Source organism: Protopterus annectens, chromosome 5.part0 (genome assembly GCF_019279795.1).
Source record: "Protopterus annectens isolate FY-2018-M chromosome 5.part0, PAN1.0, whole genome shotgun sequence".
NCBI classification, from domain to species: domain Eukaryota; kingdom Metazoa; phylum Chordata; order Ceratodontiformes; family Protopteridae; genus Protopterus; species Protopterus annectens.
The window spans coordinates 1,137,897,383-1,137,919,557 of NC_056735.1; the positions used below are offsets into that span (position 1 = coordinate 1,137,897,383).

A 22,175-nucleotide genomic window follows, 5' to 3' on the forward strand; every position below is an offset into this window, starting at 1 on the left:
TATAAAATCTGAAACTCAAATGTCTGTCATTTTCTAACTTCAGTCTTTAGTGATTTGTCACTAATTTGCCAAAAACACAATTTTATGAAAAATGGACCAAAAATGTGATGCAAAAATATAAAATAGACACACAATACAGCTGCTACCTGTCAAAGAAGGGACACTTTAATATTAGTACTGCTACCTTGAGCAGCTGACAAAATAAAAGAATCTACATGCATTTCAAGTAATCTATAACTTTGATTATTACAGTTATTTCTTAATTGTAAACCCTCCATGTTTTCTTCCAAAATTGCTATTTTGCGGAGGGATTATTAGGGGGAAGAGCAACATTTTGAGCCAAAAATTCAGTTGAGAGGTTGGCTATGCCTAATTCTATAAAGCAATTTATTTGCATGTACCTCTCAACCTGTTAATGCAGTAAATCTGAACAAGGCCAAATATATTGGGGGCACATATAAACAGTACTAAAATTGCTCTTGTATAAATTGAAACAGTTGATAGAACAGCTCTTACTTTAACATGCATTTTTCTGATGGTTATGAAGTCTGAAACTTATTATTTAGTGACTTAATTCCTAAATGATTTGCCAGAAAACTACAAATTTTATGAAGAACAAACCAAAAATAAGAAGCAAAAATCTATTCATTCTTTGAAAATCTGGACAGTTGGGAGGAATAGTTCAGCTGGGCCTGTCTGAGTTTGCTGCCCTTCCCCCCCCTGACAAAATAATGGTTGAATGGAGCCTCTGCAGCCATTCCAATGAACCATTACTTGGCTATTTCACTCCATTTACCATAAACACTAATGTGCATACTGCTTTACTTCTATGATGAGTTGGACTGCATTTGAAAGTTTTATTTTGTATTTGACAACACAAACACTAAGTCATCTGTTAAACAAAGCAATGCAGTCTCACAATGAAAACTTAGCATTAAAACTTCTCTGCCCTTGAAACTCACATTCATTGAAACAGCATTGAAACCCACATTCAAAGAAAATACATTTTGCCAGTGGCAGATAAAGATTAATTTTGGGCTGTTTTCAAATCATAGGCCCCTTGCATATGAAACATACATGTGCTCTTTGATACACCTTCCTCATTGTACTAAAATTATATTCCTTGTACAATACAGTACACTTGTTAGAGGGTGTTTTAAATTTGTTTTGAACATTTTTCCAGTAAGCAATGAAACAAACCATATGCACCCATAATGGCAAAACTGCCCAGTTGAGAACATTTATCATAAAAGTCTACTCAGACTTCCACAGTCCACCATTATTAGTAAATATACACAATTCCACAGTCCACCATTATTAGTAAATATGCACAATTCCACAGTCCACCATTATTAGTAAATATGCACAATTCTACAGTCCACCATTATCAGTAAATATGCACAATTCTACAGTCCATTATCAGTAAATATGCACAATCTCTGAAGTAAGTCATCTAAATAATTCCACATTAAAGAAATCTGTAACTAATGAAGCGGTTGCTGCTAGCAATCACCTTTATATTTCATGGTTTCATCGAAAAATAAAGTGTCTGTTGCCCCTCAGGAATAAATTGCCTATATTTTATTTATTTTTATTTTATTTATTTATTATTATAAATAAATATATTATATTATAAATAAATAAAATAAAAATAAAGTGTCTGTTGCCCCTCAGGAATAAATTGCCTATATTACATTAAAAAATGATAAGCTAGTAATAATATTGCAAGAGGAAATGGATGGCAAACTGATAACAGACTCATAGTTAGTATCTTCACCAAGGAGAACATTCTCAGTACGGCAGCATCCACCCCTTGTGGGAGTAGAACCCACAGCCTTCTGCATCAAAAGCAAGTACACAACCTGTTGTGCTATATTATTAACTAGGCAAAGCACTAAACCTCTATTCCCCTGCAGCTCTCAGCTCCTTGTAAAATCTACTCAATACTCAACTGCATCTCAACTTCGCAGCTCAAGAAAACTGGAAAAAGCCAAAATGTATTGGGGGGGGTCAAAAGCCCAAAAAACAGGGACACATTAAACATTGCTTGTATAATCTTGGAAAGTTGCTAGAATAAAATGTTGTGTTGCCACCATACATTTTACTGCCAAGGTCCCTGAGCAAAAAACAGTCAGAGTAAAATACCACTACGCCACATCAGCTGCTTTGTAAAAGAGAGGAAGACTGAAACTTAAATGGCTATCATTTAGTGAATTTAGTTCTCACCATAGCTGTCAACCTCTTAGTACAAAACAACTGGACAAACCCAGTAATGAGGGAATACAGCCCTCAAACATATTCAGTGAATTCAGTTCTTGCCATAGCTGTCAACCTTAGCACAAAAACCTGGACGAAGCCAATAATGGGGGAATACAGTCCCAAAAATAGGGACAAATTTAAAATATTCATCTTATAAACTTAGAAAATTGCTAGAAAAAAGGTTGTGCTACTATGTATTCTGAAGAACATGAAGTTTGAAATTCAAATGCCGGTCAATTTTACTGCTGACAGAACAAAAACAATTTTCAGCAGAGACCCAGGGATTAATACTGCAGACACGTCTTTGTAAAATGACAGGGCACCAGAGCAAATCCACACAAACACAGGGAGGAGATGCAGACTCCACACAGAAGGCACCCCAACCAAGAATCAAACCAGAAAACCTATAGCTGTGAGGCAACAATACTACCACTGCACCATCAAATATGCAAGGAATTAAACATTCAGAAACCTGAAGTCTGAAATTCAAACGCCTGTCAATTTTACTGCTGACAGAACAAAAACAATTTTCAGCAGAGACGCAGGGATTAATAATGCAGACACGTCTTTGTAAAATGACAGGGAACCAGAGCAAATCCACACAAACACAGGGAGGAGATGCAGACTCCACACAGAAGGCACCCCAGCCAAGAATCAAACCAGAAAACCTATAGCTGTGAGGCAACAATACTACCACTGCACCATCAAATATGCAAGGAATTAAACATTCAGAAACCTGAAGTCTGAAATTCAAAAGCCTGTCAATTTTATTTAACATTTTTTAATCAGGACAGTCTGACTTGGAACAAAAAAACAATTTTCAGCAGAGGCCCAGGAAAAAATAATGCAGACATGTCTTTGTAACATGGGAGGACACAAAAGAAAACCCACACAAACACAGGGAGAAGATACAGACCCCACAAAGAAGGAACCCCAGCCAAGAATCAAACCTGAGAACCTGCAGCTGTGAGGCAACAATGCTACCAGTGCACCATCAACTAAAAACAAACCCATACAAACACAGGGAGAATATAACAGACCCCACAAAGAAGAAACCCCAGCCAGGAATCAAATCTGAGAACCTGCAGCTGTGAGGCAACAATGCTACTACTACACCATCAAATATCAAGCATTGCAACATTTACAAACCACAGATATTATGAGGAACAGATCAGATCAAATATGAGGCAATAATCTGCAATTTGTTTACAAATGGTGGTGGGTAGGGAACTCAAGTCTTTAACACCTGCATACAGGGTTCAAGCCTGAGGTATTCCCTACCACACCACCATGAGAACCTGGGGCATTTTCACACACACACACACACACACACACACACACACACCCTCCCAAGTACCATACCTTGTAAAAGTAAAAAGCGCCATACACACACAATCAAGTATAATAAAAGCAGCAAGTACCATACATTGTAAAGGTAAAAAGCAGCAAGTACCATACATTGTAAAGGTAAAAAGCAGCAAGTACCATACATTGTAAAGGTAAAAAGCAGCAAGTACCATACATTGTAAAGGTAAAAAGCACCATACACTTACCTGTCCGTTCTCCATAATATCCAGCTAATGTACATCCTGCCCGCGCAATACTCCAAGACCCGCGAGATCCCTGAAATCAAAACTCCACTCCTTCCCGACGAGACTGTAATTCCTGACTGCTGCTGTTGCAGTCCGGACCCAACACATTATCCCAGCGAGTCTGTGCACTTTAAATGTGCACAGACGTCTCCTTGTGTTTCCCTATGGGGACTGCCGGACTGCCTGGAGCATGTGCATAGACGCGCAGTAGTCGAGACTACTGCGCATGCGCGAAGTCAGCAAAAATTTAAACAATTTTTTTATTTCTTTTTGTTTTGAGGGGGCTGCAGTCCGGCAGCCCAATAGCATGGGCCGCCCCTGACTGGTAGACTGGTTAAGAAAAGATGAATGTGTGTTTTTGATGAGTTTTTATGTGGTTTTGTATATAGAAATCAAATTTTAAATCCTCAATAATTACACCTAGCTGCTTGGTCTATAAGAAGATTGCAGTCAGTATGTTATTTGGGGAATACATTTTGAAACTTGTTTTGAATTCTTGTTCATTTTTGAAAAAAGTGTAGGAGTTTAGTTTTGTTAGGGTTGAGAAGTAGCTGAGAGTTATTTAGTCAGAGTTATGTAGACAGAAGCTTCTCGAGTAATTTTTTGAAGATCAGCTAAGTTATTAGCTGTGTTGATAATAGTTGAATCATCAGCATATTGAATTAAAGATGCTTGGCAGGTGGATGAATGTAGGTTGTTTACGAAGATATTAAAGAAAAGAGGCTTGAGGATGGAGCCCTAGGGAACTCCTGTGATGATTGGATGGAAGGAAGGAAGGAAGTGAGCCATGCCATTTTACTAATTGCTCACTGTCTGAGAGGTAGCTTTGTTAACCGTACAAGGGAGATGTATGTGAGCCCAATTGAGGAAAGCTGGCATAATAATTTAGTATGTCAAACTGTATAAAATGCTTTTGAGAGGTCTAAAAATACTGTGGATGCAAGCTGACCAGAAACTCTAGCGTGATTTATGATGTCCATGAATGATAACAGGGCAGTTGTAGTGCTGTGATTAGGTCTGAAAGCATGCTAGGTGGGGGAAAAGGGGTTGTTACGCAGAAGGTAGTTAGTGAGATGTATGTGGATAGACTTTTCCAGTATTTTAGACAAAGGTGATAAGATAGCAATGGGGGCGGTAGTTAGATAATTCAGAGCAGTTATATTCTTTGTGTAGCTGGATAATATAGGACTGTTTTCAGATGCTTGGGACAAGAAAATCAGTAATTGACTTGAAAAGAATACTGACTGGGTAAGCTTAAGATACTTGGCAGGGAGATTATCAGGTGAATTAGTACAAGGTTTGAGTTTTTGTAGAAGTTTTCTTATAAGGTTGGTAGGGACTGGGTGAAGTGTAAATGTAAGACTAGCAGTGGGAGAATATTGCGTGACATCAGTAATATTATTTAGTTATGTATTATTAACAAAGAATTGCTTTTGTGAAGATAAGGAGTATGTATTGTTTAACACTAGGTTTGATAAACTGCCGTTGAAGTGAGAGTTGGGTGGCAATTTGTACAGGAGATTTATATGAGGAAGGGTCTGGGATTCTGTTTTGTGCCTTCTATAAGAAGTGAGTTGATTGCTGACCAGAATTTTTGGGGTTTTGAGAGTAGTTAGATTGTTGGTTGGTATAGAATTGCTTTTTATCTGTTATAATAAGCTTTTTAACTTTATTACAAAGTTATTGGTAATATAATGGTTATCCTGGATTTTATTTATTTTTTTGCCATTCATTCCAAACTTTATTTCTAAGGGACATTTGTTGCATGGTAGAACCTGATGGCCATATGGCAGGATTGATTTTGATTTGTTTAGTCCGAGTTGGAGCTAAGCTATCAAGTATATCTTAGAATGTGGTATTGAAGTAGCTTGCTGCTTAACCCAAAGGAAGAGTTTTTAGGTTAGCCCAGTTAACAGATTTTAGTATATATATATATATATATATATATATATATATATAATAGAGTACAAGGGTATGTATATATATATATATATATATATATATATATATATATATATATAATAGAGTACAAGGGTAAGTGATCACTTAGTGTGTTGAGAAGGGTACCGGTTTGTGTAAATTTACTAGGGTCAGACACTAGGATCCAATTGAGAATGGATCATTGGTTGTAGTTTTTGTCATATCTTGTAGAAGATTATTTAATTTGTGTAAAATTGCAAAGGTTAATAGAATAAGTAGGAGATATTGATGCAGATTTAGCCAGTTTATGTTAACGTCCCTGAAAATGATAGTTTCTTAGGAAATGCTTGTGATCCAGTTTAAAATATTTTCAAGTGTGGGGATGTTATGTGCTGGGAGAATGCAGATGACTACATTGCATAGGTTTTTGGAAGTGTTCATTTTTAGAGTGGTAATGAGAAGCTCTGCATGATCAAATTTGGATATAGGACCTTAATACTTGGTCATTGTGAAGTGGCTACTGTGGAATAATGCAATGCCACCTGCTGTCTTGTGTAATCTATCTAGTCTAATCATATTATATCCCAGGGTTAACAATTTAGTGTCTTTTATTTCAGGTTTTAGCCAGGAGGTTTTTGTGGCAGCTAAGAATTTGGGAGTATGCAGTGCTATCCAGGCATGGAAATCTGAGATTTTATTGCAGATGCTGCAAAATCTGAGGGTAAAGAATTTTAGTTTTTTTGCTTAGGGATGAGTTTAATGGGATAGGGGATGGAGTAGAGGGTTAATGGAGGGGTCTAGATTAGGGTGAATCTCACCAGCAAGGGAAAAGAAGAAAAATAGGTGGAAGGTAGTTTATGTATAATAAGGGATTTAATTAAGTAAAACGGAGGTTTAGTAAATTTTGAGTACCAAGGTAGGAGTTTGATTTTTGGAGAGGTTAGTGTGGATGTGTGAAATAAACTTGATATGTGTGAGTAACATTTTTTGTTTTTTGAGACTAAAATACTTGATGTTATAGAAGAAATATGATGGTTAACTGCAGATAGATATGATGTTAGCTGAAGAAGGATTAAGAAAGTGTAGAGCATGGGAAAGATAAATAGGAATACATGTGGTGTTAAGAACTTAGTATTATTTATTTGTAACCTGGGTAGACGTTTGTTAAACTTAGTTATGAATAGAGATGGAAATGATGTGAGAAAGCTGAAAGTAGAATTATGGCATGTGTAATAGAAGAGATGCAATGAATATATTTGAGTAAGTTGGATGATGGTCTGAGTATTGCATGGGTTAAAAGGAGGTGTTTAGGATGACTATAGATGTGTATATATATATATATATATATATATATATATATATATATATATATATATGAGTAAGCCGTTGGATGCTCTTTAGTGTAAGGATGGTTTAATTGTCTAAAATGTTAGTGGGAGGAGTTATGGGAGGTACAAGATTGGAGTGGTCGGGTGAGTGGGAATTGGGAGTAGGGTAGGGGAGCAGAGTCCACCTGAGAGTAGCGGATTGTTCCTGGTCGCAGCTGCTCGCCTTACTGGAAGAAACTATCAGGAAGGACTGGCAGTTTGAATGAAGTTGTTTTATATTTTTATTAAATAGCAACTCTAAAATGTAGTGAGATGAGGTAAAGAAAAAGGAAAATGCTGAGTGAGTGTATCTGTATGCATAGTGAAGTGAACTGAGCAGAGCATGAGTAGAAAATATAAATAATGTTTAGTTATTAGACTGTTGGAAAAAGAGAACAAGGTCTGGCAAAAGTAAAATAGTCAGGAGAGAGTTACCAGTTATGAAGACATAGGTTAGGTTATGGTCAGTAATGGAGCAGCAAGGGTCTGCTGTTAAAATGGAGCCTGTAAGTCTCTTAGGCTGGTGTTAAACTTAGGGTTGGTTGTTGATAAAAACTACAGGGCTGTTAATTCCATCTTTCCAGTGTGACTCTGAGTTCTAATGAAGATTAGTGGTGTAGAATACTTTGTCCTTTTTAGTTCTGTAGTTTTTTTATAGTTTAAGATATGCTGCTTGTATTATACAGGAAAGCTTTTACGTTATTAATACTCTAGAATGATCTGCAGTTATAATGCAAAATCTTATCTTGAACATTAAGAATTTGCATACTGAAGTGGTTGCCAAAACTGTATTATTTTGATTGTTATAATTGTGTTTCAGTGTACTGTTATGAAGTTTGTTTCAATGTTTGCTGTATATGCATTGTGTGAAGCCTGTGTATTATAACATATGTAACAAGTATGAGTTTAGTGGATCATCAGATGCAGTGAAGATACCATTTCAAAGTATTATAAGGATGCAACTTAATTATTAGTATATTCAGTGTGTGAATTGTATATCTGATTAAAGTGGAAGCAGAAAGAAACCCACTAGGATGTGGGACTACTAGTGTTGTGATGTGATGTTATCTCCAGATTTTAAATGATTTGCTGATTATGAAATGTTGTTACAGACACACACACATATATATACATATATATATATATATATATATATATATATATATATATATATATATATATATATGTGTGTGTATATATATATATATATATATATATATATATGTATGTATATGTGTGTGTGATGAATGTTTAAAGATGGGAGTGCTCTAGGTATACTATTTTTCTATGGTCTGTAGTATTGGCCCATTAGCTCCATTCCTGCACTCAACTGACCTATTCTTTTTCATTGGAGCAAGAGTTTTGTGTTAGTAGTGAGTTGGTCTGTAGATCTTGCAGGTTGTCTTATCCCTACCCTCTTAGCAGCCTGTGAGCCCTGCTATAGCTGCCTTGTGCAGTGCACACACACACACACACACACACACACACACACACACACACACACACGAGCAGCCTCCTGACGAAGTGACAAACTGTGGCACAAACATGCTCTGCTCTACATGCTATGAACAATACCTCTGGGTTCCTATAGGTGTTAGTGCGGCTTCCTTCTCCCAGGGTGGGCGAATGGGTATTGATCAGTCACTCCTGTTGCTCCCTACCTTGTTCCCCCATTGCCTGTGTTACTGGTCGAACATAGATATTGGATGCCTACAGTGCTTTATCTCTGCACTGTTGTCCATGATATACTGTCTATTAAAATTATTGATGCTACTGAGGAGTTGAAATGGATGCATGTTATGATATTAAGTAGAGGGACACGGGGATATGAAATTAATTAAATAGGACAGAATTAATTTTCTCATGGATGGGTGACAATGATTATTAGGGAATAAACAATAAGAACATGCTTGTTTAGAAGATGGCCTTTATAAGGAAAATGAGGAGAGAAGAGCCTGAGTGAAGTTTTCAGAAGACTGATTAATACTGAATTGGTAAAAGTGGATGGTTGAAGCCAGTAATACTAATGTACCATAAATGTCTAGCTCAGAATGGAGAGATAGCAGAGAAATGAGTTGCATGTCTTTTTGAATTACTTTTGTAAATGTAGATGTTTCTGATTAGAATGTTAGCTTTTTAATGAGCATGAAACAGTCGAAGATGTCAAGGGCATGATGTATCAAGAAAGGAAATTTGATTAAATTCATCAGATAATGTACAAAGATGTGCATTTGGTATGTTTCGTGGCTCAGAATAATGTGTAATGAGTGTAGAGGCCGCAACATAGATTACATGCATTTTAAAAATAAGTTGATTTAAAGAATTTGGATATAGTAACAAAATTAAGAGAGCATTGATGAAGGTGATTAGAAGACTGCGCTGCATTATTTTGGCTAAGGAGAATATGATAGAAATGATTGCCTGAAAGAATGCTTAATGGAAACAACTGGAAAAAGTGAACATTACAATATGGAGATGTTGCAGAAGAAGAAGAGCAGCATTCAAATATTTTTGGGTACAAGTAGTAAATATGTATCAGGATTAAGGGCACTGTAGAATAAATGGAAGAGTATTGTATACGATTATGAATGACATTCCAAATTATTGTTTTTGAAAATAGGCATCCATTTATTCTTGCAGCAGTGATTGTGACGAGCATAAACCACTGAGCATATGGATTTATACTTAATGACTATATTCCCTGGGGGGAGGTGCTTTATAGCACATATGCTGTATACAATAATGTTGAGACTCAAGAAGAATTTGGTATCAGTCTGTAAGCTGATAATTTTTGATAATTCAATAGCTGCTGACTTGTTAGAAGATTATTATTTCAAATGCTGAAATTTGTTTCTTGAAAATTGTATCAGTGCTCCTTGTATTTATTTTAATGTTTATGTTCCAAAAGAAATAGGGAGGATTAAAAATGCTTTGTCTCTGGATGGAGAGAGACAATGTAAACGGTAGATGGGATTTGTGGTTTATCAGATAAGTAGGGAAGATGATAGGCTGAGAGTGGTCTTTAGCTACCATTAGATTTTGTTTTAGAAGAAAAATGATAATGGTAGAAGCAAGAAGGCAAGAATTCTGACTTTCTTGTGTAGATAGTTGGTATTTATTCCCCCCTCCTCTTTTTCCCCAACTCTCTCTTGATTTAATTAGTAGAGGCAGATCAAATAACAATGATGAGAAACTAAAAAAAGATTCTATATTGATCCATGCATTACTGATGTTCCTGTATTGCTCTCAGTGACTGAAATATTTAATTTGTTCTACCCAAAAAGAGGTTTGATGGGGAATGACTTACTGAACCTCCTGCTGGAAGTCTGAAACCTGATGCTGTGATTTCAAGCACTTTGAAAATTAAATTGCAGTTTATAGAAAAGTGAATTCTGAAACTCACGGTTACAACATTAAAGCATGTTTGAAGGGGGTGAAGACCCGTGCACCCTACTGCACCCTTACTATTGTATATACTAACACCCTGTGGAAGAGAGAATACTCCAAGGAGAGCATGACAGGTCAGGTCACCAAAGGTAGTTTTGGTGAATGTAAATAAACTCTAGTATTTCACCAATAATGCATTCAGTGAAAGTGGAGTTTGCCTTTTTCTCCACTGTTGCCTGGGCTGGGTGTGTGTGTGTGTGTGTGTGTGTGTGTGTGTGTGTGTGTGTGTGTGTGTGTGTGTGTGGGTGGGTGGGTGGGTGGGTGGGTGGGTGGGTGGGTGTGTGTGTGTATATATATATATATATATATAAAGTTCAGAGGGTGGGGGTGTATTTTTTATTAGAAGGCACGTAGATGTTTGAGTTTTCCCTGCATCCTTGCCGCTTAAGTCTGGTCGCTCGCACAGTATGTTATATGAGCTGATTACCTGTCCTGAAGATTTGATAAAATTGGAACATCAGTAATACACAGATCAATATATGATCTTATTTATTTATTTTTAGTTTCTGACCCGATATTCTTTAATCTGTCTCTCTAATGCGTAGATTACCAGGTTGAAAAACAAGAGGAAAAAATAATAAATTATAAAAAATTATCTACACAGGGTGTACACTGATTTAGTTTTGGCAAACACTTTTCAATGCATTTACATTCATTAAAACTGCCTTCTGTGAGTTGAAATGAATCCCACTCCAAGTTGCTAAAATTTCAGAGTTTGTGTAGTTTCACTTAAGTTCCTAAGACTTTCAGCAGGAACCTGACTTGGTGATTTATTTATTTTTATCCAAGGCAGCTTTTCTCAGTCCACTGTGTCTCCAAATTATAATTCCCTTCAGTCATCTCTTCCTTTTTACTTGGAATGGTAATAGTCTGAAGTGCTTTCTTGACTATCTCTGGAGATGGAGTCATTAGATTTTATTATTGACACCTTTTGATTTATGTTGGTTGCAAGCTACCAAACATGCTTTTTATTGCTCTTGTTTTAGTAGACAAAAATAATGTAATTGCTTAGTCCTACTTTCAATAATACTTTAACATGGAGCACATGGTTTTCCCTGCCCACTCACTGGGTGGTGGGCTTAAGTAGCATCAAATGCTGTGGCAAATGTTCAAAGGAATTAAAGGTGTGTAGAGACTACGCAATTATGTTTCAGACAGGAATCAGATGAATTGATAACTAATTCATACTATTTTTATGCATCACTCCAAGGATTGGATTATAAGGATTTTTTTTTATGTGCAGCAATCCAAAGTATATTATGATCAAGTAAGGTTGATATTTACATGTAGATGTGTTTTAAATCCCATACCTATCCAGTGTGTTTCACCTGTATTCCTACTTTAGGTAAGATCAGCAGAGTATTCTGAAATAGATTGTACTGTCCTTTGCCTTGCATCAAAGAGTAGGGGAGAGCTTTTCCATGTAGTATCATTCCTACTGAGCTATTTCAGTCTGCACTATATTTCTAGCAGTCCTCCTGCAATGTGGGTGTGGAACTAAACTGCATTAGTCTTTACTTTTGACATCTTTTGTTTACATCCTTAGGAGAAGATGTTAAGTGTGCAGGCATGAAACATTTATATGTGATAGAAAACAGGATAGAATGACTTTTGATGTTCATCATATTGATTAATGCTGTAGTAGTAGCCTTAGCAATTTGGGATATATCCTTTCAAGGATATAGAGGCTGGCCAACTTCCAAAGCTTCAGGGCACCTTTCATTTGCCCATACTGTCAAGTAGCTCAAGCTAAGCTGACTAAAAGACAAGTTGGGGTGCAATGCTCTTCAGAATTTTACTGCTACTGAAGAGGATACTCCTGTGTTGCTTTTGATGGTCGACAGATGACTTGTACTTTCCTTTGCTGGGCAGATAAGTTCCCTTTGGAGGGGTGCTTCCATTTTCTTAACTTTATTGATGACTTAATATCTTTCTGTTCAGGTAAAGGTAGGAGTATTGTGTTTTTAAGGGACTGTCTTAAGACTGTAACATACTTTTAAACAAAGCACTCAGTTAACACTATTTTTAAAATGAAAGAAAAATAACTGAAAACATATTTTCTGTGGAGAAGTTTTGTTTTTCCTTGATGGGGTTGACACAGTGTTTGAAAGTGCTTTTTACTGTGTTTTTCCTGCCCCTACCCCCACCCCCAACCATAAAAAGTACTTTTTGTGGACTAGTAGTTTTACCTGCATTTGTTGCTTGTCTCCCCCAAAAAAGAGGCCCTGTTTTCGGCTTGACCATGGAACAGACTACAGGTCCCAAGGTGTGTCCTTCTTACAACCACAAAAATAAAAGGTAAAACAAACAGCCTTGTCCACCACAGCAGGCTAGTAAATTGTCTCAAACATAGGTAGATGACTCTGCTGTGGCCATTTGTTGTACTTCAGACCACTCATCTTTTACTCCAGATCCCTTTAATGTAGTACCTACAGCCACTGTGGACCAGGGGTTAGCCACGTCTTCTGCAGCTGTTGAAGTCCCCTCAGTGGGCAAGGGAGAGCAACTCTTGTTGGTCCTGGGATAGAGAACAGGGAAGGTTTTCCTGCTGTGCCTATTCCTGGGGAAGCAGCTGCTGCCATTAGTAACACGGCTGGTCCCATTTTTCCTGTCAAAAAGAAACCTCGCAACTATCAACTCCTGCTGAAATTTCAGACAGGAGTAGTTTACTGGGTCTGGCTCAGGGTTTAATTCACTCTATTGATCCTTCTTGTAAGGCAGTTTCTGGTAAAATAAAGAAGGGATTCTCTTTTCCTGAAGAGATTATCTTGGGTGAAAGATCCCTTGCACACGCTGGGATTCCAAGAGAACAGTCAAAAGTCTTTCTTGACTCTCTTGCACAGGATTGTGTTTCGGGGATATCAACTAGACACTTTAGTTCAATGAGAATTTCTTCCACAGGAAAAAAAAGAAATTCTTATTTAGAGCGGTTTATGAAGAGGGACGGCTGTTGCAGCTTTCCATTCACCTGGCACTTAACCTGTTTTGTAGCTGTAGTTATAGAGTGCCTCAGGTGATCCTGCTAAGTCATGTTTTAGGCTGTTTAGGAGGCAGCAGGTGATGTTGTTGGAGCCCATTGAAGCAGTGTTTTTTTCTTAGTGAGCACCTCCAGTACCTAGTCCTTTTGATAGTTGGGGGAGGGTATGCTAGAAGGGATTTCACAAGGGGGTAATTGGGGGAAGAGTGCAGGGTGATGTTGGATCTAAATTTATCAGCCTGTGGATTTCCTATGGCACCCTGGTCAGAGCAGGTTGTGCCATTTGCCACCAGTTTTGCACACTTCTGAGTATTGCCTTTAAGATTCCGGACATAGCTGAAGAATGCCTTGTGGCTGTCCTTATCCTTGGAGGCTATCACTTTATTGGCCTTGCTGGACTTTATTAGACCTCTTAGTTTCTTGTTTAGTTGAATCAGAGAGCTCGTGCCTCTATGAGATCTGTTTTTTCTTATTTTGGCCATGACTTTTGTTATATAGGATTCCATCAGTGTGGGTTTGTTTTTGGTGTTAGATCTGGGCTTACTTCTGGTAGGTATGGCAGCCTCAGTGAAACCATTTACATGTTTGTACAGGTTTTCTGTACATAACTCTGCATAGGTAGCTTTGTTCTCGGGGTTTCAGGGAGCCCTGAATTTTGACAAACCATAGCTTAGTAGGATGTAGTCTGCTTTAGTTGTTGTTTGTCTTTCGGCTTTTCCTGGTTAGGGGTCACCACAGTGGAACTCCGGTCCGCTAATGATTGGCAGTTGGTTTTTATGGTGTTGAGTTGCCAGCCCGATGCCCAACCTTCAACGAAGGCACGCCCATTCAACGCATGTCTTTCTAATGCCCACTCGACCGTGGGGAGGACATGCAGACTCCACACAGAAGGCACTCCCAACCCAAGCCGAGAATCGAACGGGAGAACCTCTTGCTGTGAGGCAACAACGCTACTGCTGCACCACCATGGAAGAGTATGTAGTCTGTATGTAGCCTGTAGTCTGCTTTAGTATAGTTCCTAATAGTTATGAGATTAGTTGGGTTTTCTGGGTTTATTTTTATTTTGAGGTAGACAGCTTTGTGGTCCAATTTCACCAATGAAGATGTGACACAGGGGGTGTGGTGCAATGCCCTCCCATGTTGGTGAGTACTAGGTTCAGTATGTTTGATCCTCTAGTTGGAGAGTGCACTGTCTGGTTCAGGATGTTTGTGTTGATAAAGTACAGGAAATGTTGTTCCTGTGAGTAAAAGGCAGTGTAGAGATAGTCAATCACCCATGTATATGGTATTTGTTTGGATGGTGAGCACCTCTAGTAGGGCTAGATAAGAGTTTTGAGCTTCATTGGTCTTAGAGGGTGAGCTGTAGCTGGCTAGTACATTTTAGGGAACCTTGTCTGTGTTGACTTGGATGTGGATGAACTCTAGCACATCATCCTGTTTAACTACCATGGAGTTGTATTTGCTGCTAATGTAGATTAAGACACCTCCACCTTTATCCCCTGTGTCTGCTGCTGCTGTCGGTCTAAATGTGTGGAAAGTACTGTAGCTTTCCACTGCCAGATTACATTTTGCAGCTTTAAACCAAATGTCGGTAACAGCACATGAGAAAGATATAGTGGTATGTGAAATTTCTTTGGTTCCAGCATGAGCACCCTGTATCTTTTCAAGTCCCAGTGCCAAGGTTTCTCAGAAGAGAAATATTTTGCTGGAAACAACGGAAATCCTTAAATCCAGGTCTGCTCTTCTCCCTCCCTGCTGAAAAGCAGTCATTCACCACAGACACTTTGGACTTTGCTTGGGGAGCAGTTTCAGGAGGGGTAGAAGTGCCAGGGGTGTAGGACACCAAGGACAGATGCACACACATATCTAGGAGATGCTTGCACTGATCAATGCACTCAATTGTCTGAACCATCTTTGGTCCCTCCTGGGTCCTCTTCAAAGTGGTTCCAGACAATGCCACAGTCATGTGGTACATCAACAAGCAAAGTTCATACTCGTCTTGCAGACTAGCCATGTTAGCTTGGGATATAGCTTCACAGCTTAATCTCATTCTGCAGGCATCCTACATTCTTTCAAAGCAAAATTGTGTGGCAGACAAGCTGAGAAGGACCAGGCAGACCTGCACAAATGGAAACTAGATCAGGGGGTCTTCCAAGATTTGATCCATCTTTGGGGGAGCTCCTCAAGTAGACCTTTTTGCCTCCTATCTGAGCAATTAACTGGCAAGATACTGATCAAGGAATCTATGCAGGAAGGCCTGGGCATAGCCGGCCTTAGGCATAGGTCAACTAGACTGCTGCCTAGTGCGCCGCTTTAGCAGGGGCGCTTTTCCAATATTTATTTAATGTAGGTAGACCAGGATGGGGGCACCAGGTGGTGTGGTGGTGGGGGTGCCATGGAGCCCTTTTGCCTTGGGCACCAGTTGAACTAAGGCCACTCCTGGGCCTGGGATATAGATGCCTTTTCTTTTTTTTATTTAACAGCAATGTTCCTGTATGCTTTTGAACCCTTTCCACTAATATCTAAGGTACATCTGAAGATTCATGAAGAAGCCCCCAAGATCATTGTGGTGACTCCTTTCTGGCCTAGGCAACTGTGGTTCTCTGTTCTTCCGGAAATGGGCAGGGGCAAATATCACAAGCTTCCTTACAGACTGTATCTAATCTCACAAGAACAGGGGTGTTTGATACACTCAAAATTCAATCATTTTCAGTTGACTGCCAGGATAACAAGGTCTTAATTCCTTTTAGGCTCCTATTTACTGAGGACATGCAGCAGGTACTGAAGGAGACAAGAAAGCCTCTACTAGAAAATCGTATATTAGCAAATAGAAAAGGTTTTCTTGTTGGTGCCAACAACATAACCAGCACCCATTCAGGGCTAGTAATTTTCTGTGTTTACAGTTTTTGTATGAGTTACTATCCTATGGCATTTCTTATTCCTCTGTCAATGTTCATTTATCGCCCATTTCAGCATGTCTGCCCATAGATCCTCCTCTTTCAAGGCAGTCTCATTTTAAAATGTTCATGAAAGGGGTTTTGCTTATGAGGCTGCCAGGTAAACTGGTGGCCTCTCCTTGGGATCTTAATTTTGTGTTGCAGTGGCTAACACTTGCTACATTTTTACCAGCTAATCTGGCTGACTTGAGGTTCTTATCATGAAAAAACAGTTTTACTGATTGCTCTGACCTTTCCAAGAAGGGTATCTGAGTTGCAAGCTCTTATGGTGAGTCAACCCTACCTCATGTTCCATAGGGACAGTGGTTCTTTGATAACTAATCCTTTTTTGACTATAACCGAGTCTAAAAATGGGGGAAAAGGGTTACTCTTTACATTGGATGTCCACAGGCAACTCATATACTGTCTTGATGGAGCTATATCTCTCAGATCTTCAGAGCAGTTGTTTATTTCTTGTGAAGGGACAACCTATGTCAAAACGGACTATTTCCAAATGGTTGTTTAAGACTATAACTTTTTGTTATACTCACCATAACAAATCTATTCCAGACAGGGACACTGCCCTCTCTACTTGGGCCTTGGCTTTATCTATGGCTTTTTGGAAAGCCTGGATTCTAGAAATATTCAAGAACCTCTGTACATACTTTTACAAAGCACTATAACCGTGATTTCTTCTCTACGTCCAGATCAAGCTTTGCTAGGAACATTCTCCAGGGGTTCCTGGACTCTTCTTCTTTCCACCTCCGATATGTAGTTAGTTAGGCTATTGCAGCAGTGATCAATGTGTTGAGCAAAGTACAGTTGTGTAAGGTCAACTTACAGTACCAGTAGATGTTTGAATGATCACTGCTACAGTAGCTGCTCCCTCCCACCATTCCCTTTGTTTTTTGGTGTGTTTTTTATGCCAGGATGTGGACACTTACGTTTTGTCATTCATAGGAAAGCTCTGAGGGTCTTCGTGCCCAAACTTGATTTTTAGTCAGCTCAGCTTGAGCTGCTTGATAGTTTGGGAAATTGGAAGATGCCCAGCAGCTTTGGAAGCTGGCCGGCCTTTGTATCCTTGGCAGAATAAAACTTGTATAGCTAAAGCTACTGTAGCAGTGATAATTCAAGCATCTGCTGTTATGCTTAAGTTCAGTTTACACAGCTGTACTTTTATATGCTTTGTTTACTGCTATTTATTGCATTTTGCAGTAGATTGACTAGTTGTCAGAGTATCTGTCTATAGTTTGCCTTGAAAATGAAGAAAGGAAGCAAGATGTCTAAATAACATGAAATGCAGAATATGCAGCTGGCAGCATACCAGGAACTGTAACTTGCCAATATAAAGTGCTACTTTCCCTTAGACTCCTTACAGTATACAGCCATGGAGCATTTCAGTTTACCTGCCCTTATCTTCCATGTTCTTAACACACCAGGTTAGACTCTTTCTTTTTTTCCCTCAGCCCTGCTTCTTATCCTGTTTTTAGAAAATAAAAAAATAAATACATTGTAGTAAAAAATGGTGGGGGTGGATGCCAAAACACATTTTAAAGTTGGTTTTACATCTATAAATAGTTATGTAACAATGCATTAGTTTAAGACTTAGTAACTGAAAAAAGAAGAATGTAGCATAAGCTACAGATTTTTCTCTTCTGATCCATGTATACTTCATCTATGATAGCCGGAAAAAGGGAAATTAATTTCCTTAAATCCCTAAAATGATGTCCTAGTTCATTATTTTAAATTTTTATTTTTTGTATTTTATTTTATTTTATTGCTTCTAACAAGTGAAATTTAAAAGGTGAAATTCTGTGTTGCTTGCAGGTCTGTCATGGATCTGCCTGTGGTTGTTTTGCATGCTTATTGTAATGAATTCCTCCCTTCAGCCAGATGCTTTAACTGATTTGCTTCTTTAATATGTTTTTTCTTAACATAATTATTTGTGATGTTAGGTGAGTATACATTGGAATATTATGGTAAATATCATCTCTTACATCCCTTGTATGATTATATTTTAATATTTGTCTTATTTGCAGCAAGAAAAAAAAGCACAACACGAGACTGCAATGGAACTTGAAGAACGTGAGCATTTTCTCACTGAGAAGGAGGTTCTTCTCTCTAAACATCAAGATGCGTTGACAAAAATAAAAGGCGTAGAAGAAGAAATTCACACAAAGTTTCGAATTATGAAAGAGGTACTGCTTTTCAGAATGTGCATGCTAAAGTAATATTTGTATGTAAATAATGTTTACAATCACCTGTCTTGTTTCTAGCAGTTCAACCAAAATAGTTTTTTCTAGTCTTGTTACAGAGAATGTTTTCTTACCCACTCTGACTAAGAGCTGGAGGCAGTGGTAGCATCATGGAATTTTCTTTTAGGGTATTAGAAAATGCATGAATCTACTGTAGGAGACATGTAACATTAATTTTGACATACGTAAATTATCTTGTGTGTGCAGAGCAGTGTGAAACTTTAAAGTTGTCGAACAGGTCTGCATACTATATTTGACTGTGGATTATGCTGAGATATACTTGCCTCTTGGAGTGATTTGGTTGGGAGGGTGAGGCCTGGCTAACTAAACTTCAAAAACATGAGTGAGTAAATCCCAGAGTAACCGACACCTTATAGTGTGTTTTTGCATTAAATATATGGGCTACTTTTTACTATTCATAGTAAAATAGTTTATTGGCCGTTGTAGTTTAATAAATAATTGCATTCACATTGCAAAATAATTAACTAGTGGTAGGCAACCCCCTAGCATAATTGCCAGGGTGTGGCACTCAAGCACATTTTGATTGGCATAGCACTACAGAATAGCAGAGGGGGAGTATAGAATTCATACTTTCCACTTTGACATGATTTCCTGTAAAACTGAACATATTTGCTTTCTGTAATTAATGACAAATGTGTTCTGTATTTAAAAATATGAGGCATATCCTAGTAACACAGATATCCCTCCCCTGAGCAATTTGTCTACCTTGCACTTGAATATCTTGCAAGAGTAGAATTCATGATTATTGAGACTTAGCTCAAAAAAAGTTTCCTTCATAGAGAACAAAACACATATATGGTTTGGAACTGTTTTATTTGCACTTCTGACTGTGTTCCTTGTTTCACTGTAAACCACAGTCACCAAATATCTTGCCTGTGTCTGTACTTTAAGCTGGTTCCTTGGTGCAAAGGGATAAAGCCGTGACTGTGTGCAACCAGGGTGTACAAAGTTTGAATAGGCATTAGAAGACTTGGACACCTGGAGGGGTGGGATGGCAATGAGAGCCCAGCACTGGTTTGTCTGCTGGGAGGGGGATGGCAAGTTTGATCTGCGGCACAGCAACCATCAAGTGAGGGGATGAGGTGCACAAATAGTATATATACTTTGTGGGGGAGGGGGTGCTTGACTACCAAATATATGAGGTGATTGTAAATGCATGCAGAAACATGCAAGGCTACATAAGGGCTGCCACTGCATGAAGGACGGAATTGTTGACCAGTGGATGAATCATCTATTCTTCATGGCTGCCTAGATCATGGCCCTGTAACTGTTTAACTCTTATAATACTTTGAGCATTAAGGAGGAATGAATGAATGAATGATACGAGTGTTATGGGGAAACAAATATGCAGTCAGGCAAATAAGGCTTGATGGCTACCTTTATTTGCCTGTCAGAGTATTTTAAGTGCAGGTCTTTCTGCCTAATTACATCTCCCTTTCATTTCAGCCATATTAATTTTCCAGTCCCTCTAGTGCATCTGTGACTTTCCTGTGATATTTTGCCTTTGCCTGAATTCCCATATTGCAAGTTATATTCATTTAGGTGTAGTTTTGATCCCTTTGTCTTTTAATTTGTGTTCCTTTCTTCTCTCATTTGCACTTTGCTGTCTTCACATGTAAAGAAGATAAATAAAACATGTCTTACCATTTCAAAGAAGCACAGACTATTTGGCCGAATGTTAATACTGTTGCTTCAGTTGCCTTTAACCTTGGCATGCTATATACAAAGAAATAAATGCAAGCATTATAGTGCCTTTAGAATTTATTGTAGTAGTAACTGTTTACATTCCAGATAAAGACTGAACTATTTCTTCCACAGCACCACCTTTCCCAGTGAAGATGAATTATGCTGGATGAAGAAAATTCAGAATTTTTCGGTAGTTTCTATAGCAACATTACATAGCTTCCTGCAACCATTGGTGTAATTCTTGGGTAGCTCTGTTTCTCTGCTTGGAGAAAAAATGCCTCATAGTGTCATAGTGAAGAAATATAAATGGCTGTATTTTTAAAGTATCAATTGATACACACACACACACACAGATATATATATATATATATATATATATATATATATATATATATATATAGAGAGAGAGAGAGGTTCATAGAGATATGTGTGTGTGTATATATACACACACACAAACACGTGTATTCCTTATGGTTGAAAAGCTGTTTCATTTAATTAGATTGATTTCAGATTTACTAGCCATGGTGTGTTGATCATTACGCTAAAGCTTATGTACTGGAGCTGCACTCTTGTTTCTTCCTCAAGTCTAGAAGTTCATTTTTGTTTTAGGGTCTAATGGATGATAGATGTGTCAGTTTATATTGAAGAGTAAATGTGATTGTCGAGTATTATATGTGCCAGATTCATATTGTTTTTTGCCAGCAGACCATAAGTGTTGTTCTCCACTTTAGGCAGATTAGGTAGAAAGTAAAGGTGTCAGCAGATAGCAAACTAGCCATCCATTTTTAGTACCTGCGTTTACCCAGCTCATGGTGTATGTGGGAAGTGGAGAGATTGGAGTTTATCGTGAAATGCAAATGAGAAACCACCCTCAAATGTTGCATCATTCTGTTTCAGTGTGTCTGGAGAGGTTTCTGCAGCAACCAGTTTTGAATGGAAGGCCAAGGGTTTTAAAACTGCCCATCCTGTGTTTCAATGTACATCTGTCTGTTACTCTCATGCACAGAGTGTCCTTGATGCCGCTAGTACTACCTTTTAGGTTAAACTCAGGGTTGAAGATTAATGGTGATGATACTGGAGGGCTTCATGGACAGTCTTGTGACCAGTAGGTTCTTGGACACCCTGTACACCTAACCTGAATTTGATGTTTGATACTTGGACATTCCAGATTTGGTAAAAGAGAGAGAGAGACAGAGCAGACATTTGCCATTAAAGAGAATCTTATAGTAGTGTCTTTAGTGTTCATTATAAAGTATGAAGGCATGTTTCTAGCTTATTTTTCTGTTTGGTAGCTGAGTTAAGCTAGTTGTCAACTACTTGTGTACAACTTAAAGACATATAAAATTGGAGAGACATGCATGTGGGGTACCCGGGTCTATATTATTTCTTCAACAACTTAGGTTGTTGAATGCTTAATGATTGACACCTAAGCGTCGAAGTTTCAAAATCGTGAACGGCCACAGAAGCAAATTCTTTCCTTGGGAAAGAATTTGCTAAGCCATCTGGAAATAAAATTAGCTTTTCACCCTAAATATAGTGGGGGTGGGGGGCGGGCTGTGCCCCCGCACCCCCCCAACTTAAATATATACCAACTCCGCGATCACTCTACATTGGGGAAAAGGCAAACCCCCAATAACAGCCAAACAAATTCTTTCCTGAGGAAAGAATTCGCTTATATGGCCATTTGTGATTTTGAAACTTTGATGCTTAGGTGT

The 22,175-nt window shown here is 38.2% G+C and overlaps 1 protein-coding gene across 1 annotated transcript in view; it reads left to right on the plus strand.

The window, feature by feature from the left end:
- CCDC138 (coiled-coil domain containing 138) overlaps positions 1-22,175 on the plus strand; it is a 1,743,291-nt gene that overhangs the window by 784,218 nt on the left and 936,898 nt on the right. The window contains exon 6 of the mRNA XM_044070994.1: positions 18,538-18,696. Within this exon, the coding sequence (XP_043926929.1) occupies positions 18,538-18,696 (159 nt within the window). The remainder of the gene's footprint in view (positions 1-18,537; positions 18,697-22,175) is intronic.